This window comes from Cyprinus carpio, chromosome A21 (genome assembly GCF_018340385.1).
Source record: "Cyprinus carpio isolate SPL01 chromosome A21, ASM1834038v1, whole genome shotgun sequence".
NCBI lineage: Eukaryota > Metazoa > Chordata > Actinopteri > Cypriniformes > Cyprinidae > Cyprinus > Cyprinus carpio.
In genome coordinates, this window is record NC_056592.1 from 4,824,560 (window position 1) to 4,833,291 (window position 8,732).

At 33.4% G+C, this 8,732-nt stretch overlaps 1 protein-coding gene across 1 annotated transcript; it reads right to left on the reverse strand.

Annotated features, from left to right (window-relative positions):
- Positions 1 to 274: 274 nt before the first annotated feature.
- Positions 275 to 7,914, reverse strand: LOC109053842 (proteinase-activated receptor 1-like). Its single transcript, XM_042778661.1, has 4 exons — positions 7,723 to 7,914; positions 3,327 to 3,422; positions 2,103 to 2,168; positions 275 to 1,784 (listed from the first exon to the last, which is right to left on the reverse strand). The coding sequence occupies exons 1-4, from the start codon at positions 7,784 to 7,786 to the stop codon at positions 700 to 702; spliced, it is 1,311 nt and encodes a 436-aa protein (XP_042634595.1). The 5' UTR covers positions 7,787 to 7,914; the 3' UTR covers positions 275 to 699.
- Between the last annotated feature and the right edge of the window lie 818 nt (positions 7,915 to 8,732).

An 8,732-nucleotide genomic window follows, 5' to 3' on the forward strand; every position in this document is an offset into this window, starting at 1 on the left:
ATCCAAGTGTGAACAAAACATACCAACAGAATTAATGTTAAGAAATAGGCCTAAAAAGATAAAAAAAAAAAAAGTGACGTGACATTCACCAAGTATGGTGACTTCAGACTCAGCATTAGTACCACTTTAATGAGGTTGACATTTGATGACATGAAATAAATTAATAAAAACATATCAAAAAATAAAACTTTCTCAACCATTTCAAATAACTCACTTTTCAAATATTTTATTTTTTCCCCCCAATCTATATTAATCTTTACATCTACAAATAGACTACTATTTCACTACTATTTTGTGAAAAAAATCAAGACCTCCTTTCTTTGAAAGTCATATGGCCTTCCCTCATTTTACATATCAATGCTTTTCCAGTACTCAGCAACATCACTGAAGAATGACCGTGTAAACTGCACTCACAGAATCCAGACATTTAGATATAGAAGTCTTAACAGTTTTATAGCAAAAACAACCTGCTGAAGTTTATGAGTCAAAGACAGTGTGAAAAAAATGACATCTAAAATAGGGAAGTAAAACCTTATCTAAGTATTGCAAAAGACATCTATGACTAGGCAACTGTTACATGTCCCTTCTGCTTTTGATCAGACAAACTCAACAAGTATTACCATTTTAACAATTGATGCAAGATATATATAATATATTGAAAATGCAATTTATGGAAACCACATATTTGATCATTTTTTTTTAGCACTTTACCAAAAGCCTGGTTTTAGTGACATCTGTGGATTTTGTCTGTGTGTTACATGGTGTGGTTGTTTTTTCCCTCCTAAACACAGAGCTGATCTTCTGTCTGCTCTGAGACGAGCCGTAGTAATACAGCAGAGGGTCCAGAAAAGCACTTGTGCTCCCCAAACACAAAGCAACCAACAAATCAAAATATGATGAATCTCCCTCCCCCCTGTTGAATCCATTAGCTAAAAGATAACAGTGGTACCACAGGATGCCATTGGATGGAGCAAAGCACAATCCAAACTCAGTCAGCACGGCGATAGCCATAATCACAGCTCTCCTTCGGCTGTCTGAAGATGAGGATGATGTAGCTAAGAGATCAGACTTTACACGGAGCGCATATATGATGGTAGAGTAGCTCACTAAGGTGATGATTAGTGGCACAAAGTAGTAGAGGCAGGAGAGGAGGAAGAACAGGTACACATAATACATTACTGTAATGTCATTTTTGCGTTGCACATCATGGCAGGTGATGCCAATATTTTCAGTATTAACTGTTTGTCTCACTAAGAGAAGTGGCACTGTACCAGCAAGCGCCAGCAGCCAGACCAGCACACATACACATGTGGCTTTCCTTGTGCTCCTCCAGGTCAGAGAGGCGATGGGAAACACCACGGCCAGCAGCCTGTCCACACTCATGCACATCATCAGCAGTATGGAGCAGTACATGTAGCAGTAGTAAGCTGCACTGACCACACGACACGCCGCCTCACCGAACACCCAATCTGAAGCGTTCAGCTGGTAGTGGATCTTCAGAGGCAGCAGCAGGGTGAAGAGCAGGTCCACACACGCCAGGTGAGACATGTAGATCACTGCTGGTTTCTTCTCTTGAATCTTACAGGTGAACCTTACCAAGGCCAAAGCATTCAGGGGCAAACTAATGAGGATGATGATGATGTAGAACGAGGGCATGATACGTGTGACCAGTAGGCCTTTAAGGAAGTCAGTAGCTTTGTCTGAGATGTTAAATCTTTTTTTACTGTTCTTATTCATAGGAGTGGCTAAAAACACACCTGGAGCAGGAAAATTGTAGTCATCACCTGTAACCAACACAAAAAACAATGAGGAAAGTTCTCATACTACTACCAGACAATAACAAAATCAACTTTAATACATGAACAGCTGCATATGTTAAATGACTCAAGGAATGGTGTGGTTAGATGATTAAGTCACTGCACCCAGAATATTACCAACCTGAAAATTTAACTATTATATGAGGAGGCGATTTTGTATGCATTTGTACAATGTGAATCATACAAAAACATAGCATTATTACAAAAAAAGCTAAGTATGCACCCCTAAACATAACTGTCAGTGGTTATAGTTATGCATTGCTATGAGATTGTGTTGCATATTACTCTGTATTGATGAAGAGTTAAGAATAATGATGTTTTTGTAGCAAGACGGCAGAACACAGCCAGCATCTGTAATCAACAAGAGACCATTAGTGAAAGCTCTCATAATATCATCAGACAATAATTTTGTAACCAACGAGTGCTAAAGAGACATCAAATGATTGTAGGGGAATGAAGTCCTTGATAAAGTGGCAGAAGTCTGGGATGGAGTGTCCTCTAGTGGACAACCAGTGCACCCCAGTCAGTGATCGGGACAACAAAGACAATCAAAGGCAAGACATATGGATAAACACTGCCATGTAGAAGATTTATTTATCACAGTTTCAGTGTTGAAGTGTAAAATGGAAATTATGTCTGTATTTACTCACCCTCACCTGGTAAAAAAAAACTACAACATACAAACAACATACATTTATTCATCTTCATCTTTTAATGATACCTGAGAGTTTTCTGTCCCTCCATTAAAAGTCCACGCAACCAAAACTTAATAGATCCAAAAAGCTCAAAACAAAAACAAAAAAATAATAATAATAATAATAAATTGTTAAACTAATCCATATGAATTTGTTTTCTGTATGTTGTAATTTAGGTGTGGACTTTTATTGGAGGGACAAAAACTTCTCAGGTTACAGTCAGGGATGGGCAGTATTTCAAATACATGTAGGCTATTTGAAATACAGAATACTATTTTTTATTTAAATACCTTTAAAAAAATCACATGTATTTTGCATTTTAACATTTAATCTGAGTATTAATCTGAGCAAAATACATAAGGTATCAACTTCCTTATTAGACTGCTGATTTCCTGCAGGGATGGGTAGTATTTCAAATACTATTTTGTATTTTGTATTTAAATACCTTTGGAAAAAGTCAAATGTATTTTGTATTTAAATATATTTAACAGTACCGCAGAAACCAGACCAGATAACTACCAGAAACCAAGATATTTAATCTTAGTAATTTTTCGTTTTTAGTATTTTTGTATACTTGTTGATACAGGAAATCAGCAGTCTAATAAAGATGTTGATTGGAAAAAAAAAAATACTAACAATTAAATAAACTAAAAAAAAAAATAAATAAAAATTAATTCAAATATATGTATTTTAAATACTACCCATCCCTGGTTACAGTTTTTACTTTGTGTTTCACAGATTAACCAGTTTTGCTTGTGTTTTTCACAGATTAACCAGTCTTTTGGGTTTGGAACAACATAACAGCAAAAACTACCTGGTGACACTGAACCGAGTTCGTCAGACATCTGCGTTAAAGACTCACTGTCATCAGTTGGCTCATCAGTCTGTTCAAAGCTGCTTACAGAACTATCTGTAAACAAACAGGCCAAAACACCATCAGAGAAAACTCACAAGCTGCTAAAGAGAACTGGGTCCCATTTGCAAAGAGGCCTTTACAATGTCAAGCTTAAACATTTGATCAGTTGGATCGCTTTTAATTTCAGGCAGATTCTTTAATGATTCTGAAGAAAAAAAGAATGCAGACTCATAGAAAGCATTACTAAGACTCCAGTGTTCACATGAAATGACCATATGATGTGACCTTAATGCAATGAAGGCTCTTTATGTAAAATATAATGTGAATAAAGTGGCATAACAGCAACACTTTACATTAATTTGTGGATGTCAGTGCATTGTAAATAATTCATATGAAATACTAGCATACATAAAACATTCAAACAGCATGCAGTACATGGGACATTCAAAGGGATAATTCACCCAAAAATAAAAAAAATCTGAAGATATTTTTAAGAAAACAGTTTTTGTTACTGTTCTTCCATTGTATGGACAAAAAATTATGACATTTCTCATAATATCTTATTTTATTTTACACAGAAGAAAGAAAACCATACATGTTTGGAACATCATGAGAGTGAGTAAAGTTTGAAAGAAATTGTATTTTTTGGTAAACTATCCTTTAAGTGCAGTTTAACGTTGTTGTTCCAAGACAAACAACCCCTCACTGAATTTTTTTTGTCTGTTTTTTGTTTGGTTGTTGTTACACTTGTTTTTGTAGAAACACACCTATATTAACCTGCAAACATAGAAAAATTGTTACTATGTTGTTTGTACTGTGATAATATTAATATAATTGGCGTACCATAAAAACACCATATGAAAATGAAGCCAGTTTAGATGAAAGTAAAAAAATAGCATAGTAAATGAAAATGATACCATAGTATATGAAAAATGAAGCCAATTTAAAGTATAAAAAATTATTTAAGCTATCACAAAATTTAAACCAGCAATCAACCCTGGAGGCAAATTTTGCTCTCTTTACAACATTATATGATAAGGTCAAGGTTGATCATCTGCACAGTTTAAACACCATCAAAAGACTGTAATTAAAAAGAAAAACTTCTGTCATGCACAAATGCACTTATGTACTTACCGTTAAAGGTGGCAGGCTTACATGCATGCAGAAGTATAATGGGAAACAAAATAGTTTTTACCCCCAGCCGGGCCAGTCCGATCCGGGATTGTTTTTCCTTTCCAACTGTAGATGAATCGTGCAGTACAGACAGTGTCTTTTTCACTCTCTGAGTGCTCAGTCTCTTCTGTGATCGCGTTTTTTTCAAGTGTACTGAGATACTTTTGATTTATTCGTCCAAAATGTGGCATTTCCGTCCGCGTTAGGCTATAGGAATTCCGTTAGGATTCTACGAACCAGACTTTATTTCCTCATCGCAGAATTTATAGGGCGGCATGTCTCAGAGTAGTCAGTGCAGTTTGGGAAAGAAATCAATTAAAATCTGTTTTGTGGAATCGTGTGTTAAAATATTCAAAATGTAATCCCCTTTGTAATCGTTAAAATTTTCATAAGTAACTGTAATTAATTACACATTTTTTCTTTTGTAACTGATTACGGTTTTTACATCTTTATTTTGTAATTAAATTACGTAACGCCGTACATTTAACTGTTACTCCCCAACACTGCTGATAGTTTACTAATTAAATACTTTGTACACTTTGAAGTATAGTCTCAGTAAACTACTAGTTTAATAGTTTTATACTGCAAGTATAGGCTACTTATAAGTTTTCCTTAAGTGAACTTAACATCATATTTTAAGTATAATACTATGACCCTTGTGCTCCTGTAGCTCAAGTGGTAGAGCATTGCCTTACGAAGCGCAAGGTTGGGGGTTCGATTATTACCCGGGAACACATGATAGGTAAAAAATTGATAGCCTGAATAATCTTAAATTTAATTTAAAAAAAAACAAAAGCCAAACACATAAATCTTAAATAAAAATAAATTAATTTTATTTAATGACCCTATTTAGGTTTTTAATTTGTATATATTTTTGTTATATGAATATCTGAACATACAAAACATCCAAATAAAGAACTGTATCTGCTTGTAAACAAAAACATTTTATTCTAGCTTCATGCATACTTTCTTTAAACACTTTCATGTGGGTAAGTTTCATAAAAAATAAAGAAATAACATTTTGAACAAAAAGCTGAAAAAAATACTATGAATTAGATTCAGAATGATAATCAAAACATAGATGGAGTCGATCAACCCCCCAAAGCTTGACTGTAATTATTACCTCTTCATCGGTCGACATTTTATTCCATAACGTTACAGTTTTGATGCTGTTTCATGTCAGATGATCGTGTTACATGTGTTAGTATCTGATGTTTCTTTTTCTTCTTCACTTGTGTTTTTTTGAAAAATTCTGTACAAAAGATGTGTACTAGCACCCTCTACCGTATAGCAATAAAAACACAGATTCTAGGAGCACAAGTATAGCTCAAATATATTTAGACTTTTTGTAAGTATGAGTCAAGTATACTTAAATGTCATTTTAAGTATATTTCTGAGGAATACATAAAGCCCATTTCTGAGAAGTACATAAAAAGCAAACTAAAAGCACACTTTTCTATTTTTAGTTTAAAAGAAGTATACAAATAGAACACTTGAATAAACTTCTTTTTCGTAAGGGGTATTTCAAATACACGTATTTGAAATACAAAATACTATTTTGTATTTAAATAACTTTGAAAAAAAAATTACATGTATTTTGCATTTAAACATTTAATCTGAGTATTAATCTGAGCAAAATACATAAGGTATCAACTTGTTTATTAGACTGCTGCTTTCCTGCAGGGATGGGCAGTATTTCAAATACTATTTTGTATTTAAATACCTTTGGAAAAAGTCAAATGTATTTTATATTTAAATATATTTAATCTTAGTAATTTTTCATTTTTAGTATTTTTGTATACTTGTTGATACAGGAAATCAGCAGTCTAATAAAGATGTTGATTGGCAAAAAGTATTTTATCTATTTTGAAACTACAAAAATACTTAGATTAAATGTATTTATACGCAAAATAGTAATTTGTATTTCAAATATATGTATTTGAAATACTACCCATCCCTGGTTACAGTATACATTTTTTTTTTTTTAAATCTACCTGGTGACCCTGAACCGAGTTGATCAGACATCTGCATTGAAGACTCACTGTCATCAGTTGGCTCATCAGTCTGTTCAAAGCTGCTTACAGAACTATCTGTAACCAAACAGCTGCTAAAGAGAATTGGGTCTCATTTGCAAAGAGGCCTTGATTACAATGTCAAGCTAAATAGATTCTTTAACAATTCTGAAGAAAAAAGCAATTTGATCCTCTCTAATACATTCAAACTCAAACAAGATTCTTTAACAATTCTGAAACAAACTCCTAAGACATGCAGACTCATAGAAAGCATTACTAAGACTCCAGTGTTCACATGAAATGACCATATGATGTGACCTAAATGCAATGAAGGCTCTTTATGTAAAATATAATGTGAATAAAGTGGCATAACAGCAACACTTTACATTAATTTGTGGATGTCAGTGCATTGTAAATAATGCATATGAATTTCTAGCATACATAAAACATTCAAACAGTATGCAGTACTTGTCAGTGGTGGAACATTCAAAGGGACAGTTCAATTCAAATTCAATTCACAGTTCGCCCAAAAATAAAAAAAAAATCTGAAGATATTTTTAAGAATGTTGGTAATCTAACAGCTTTTGCTACTGTTGACTTCCATTGTATGGACAAAAAATTATGACATTTCTCATAATATCTTATTTTATTTTACACAGAAGAAAGAAAAGCCATGACAGTAAAGTTTGAGAAATTTTATTTTTTGGTAAACTATCCTTTAAGTTTAAAACGGACTTCCAAGACAAACAACACCATGTCTGTTGAATTTGAAACACTTGTTTTTATAGAAGCACATCTATATTAACCTGTATACATAGAAAAATTGTTACTATGTTGTTTGTACTGTGATAATATTAATATAATTGGAAAATATAATGATTAATATGTAATTGGCGTACCATAAAAACACCATATGAAAATGAAGGCAATTTAGATGAAAGTAAAAAAAATAGCATAGTAAATAAAAATGATACCATAGTATATGAAAAATAAAGCCAAAAAAAATTATTTAAGCTATCACAAAATTTAAACCAGCAATCAACACAAAACAAGCTTACACACATTATTATATGAAAGGTCAAGGTTTTCATCTGCACATTTAAACACCATCAAAAGACTGTAATTAAAAGACAAACTTCTGTCATGCACAACTGCACTCATGTACTTACCGTTAAAGGTGGCAGTACATGCATGCAGAAGTATAATGGACAACAAAATAGTTTTGTCCTCCATGAGTACCGATCAGGTTTCACTTTCAAACTGTAGATGAATCTCAGTACAGACAGTGCTTCTTCACTCTTTGAGTGCTCAGTCTCTTCTGTGAGGAGAGTCTTGGATTTAGATATGATGACATTACTTGACCCTCCACCCTCCACTGAACCCAAATTCATTGCTATTCATTGCTACAACCTACAGAGCGAATGAGAAATCCAGCTGTAATTGACAGACATCACAGCTCCAAATGATAGATATACAAATCATGGTTTATTTTGGTATTTTCCCTAAAGCTCCAATATTATTTCATTATATAATGCCTTGCTTTATTTGCCCAAAGACCTGCCTTCATACAGTATTCAGTATTTTCAATTCATTTGGCTGCCAGGACAACTTGGTCATTTTTGTAGTTTATATCATCATCAGTATATGTAAATTGATTATTAATCCAATTTTGTTGTTTATTTTTCCATTATCATCAGAGAACAAACTCATTACAAATCAAGTCCTGATGACGTTAACAGGCTGCCTGCACACATCTTGATAAACCTTCATCGATATGATGCATTGGCTCTGAAGTAAATATTACACCATTCAGTGCACTTTTGTTGACTCTGTTCTAAAATATGACGTTGACAGAATGAGAACTCTTGTGTTTTGTTTTATTTAATTTTTTTCTCGTTTTGTTTTATTTTTTAACTTTTATACAAATTTTAAGAACAGTAGATCATAAAAAGGAGAAGTTACACTCATCAGCATTGCAACATACAGTAATGCATAATTACATATTGCAACAGAAATCATGACTATACAAACTTTACAAACAGCTTCCTTTTTGAGATACAAACTAAAGGCAGTACATGTAGCAGTGGTAAGCTGTACTGAACACACGACACACCACCTCACCAAACACCCAATCTGAAGCTTTCAGCTGGTAGTGGATCTTCAGAGACAGCAGCAGGGT

Excerpts from the sequence above, each read along its gene's own strand:
- LOC109053842 (XM_042778661.1), bottom strand. The coding sequence starts at position 7,786 with ATGGAGGACAAAACTATTTTGTTGTCCATTATACTTCTGCATGCATGT. Across the intron at positions 3,423-7,722 it reads ATGTACTGCCACCTTTAACG|ATAGTTCTGTAAGCAGCTTT; the intron begins GTAAGTACATGA and ends GTTTGTTTACAG. Across the intron at positions 2,169-3,326 it reads ACTCGGTTCAGTGTCACCAG|ATGCTGGCTGTGTTCTGCCG; the intron begins GTAGTTTTTGCT and ends TGTTGATTACAG.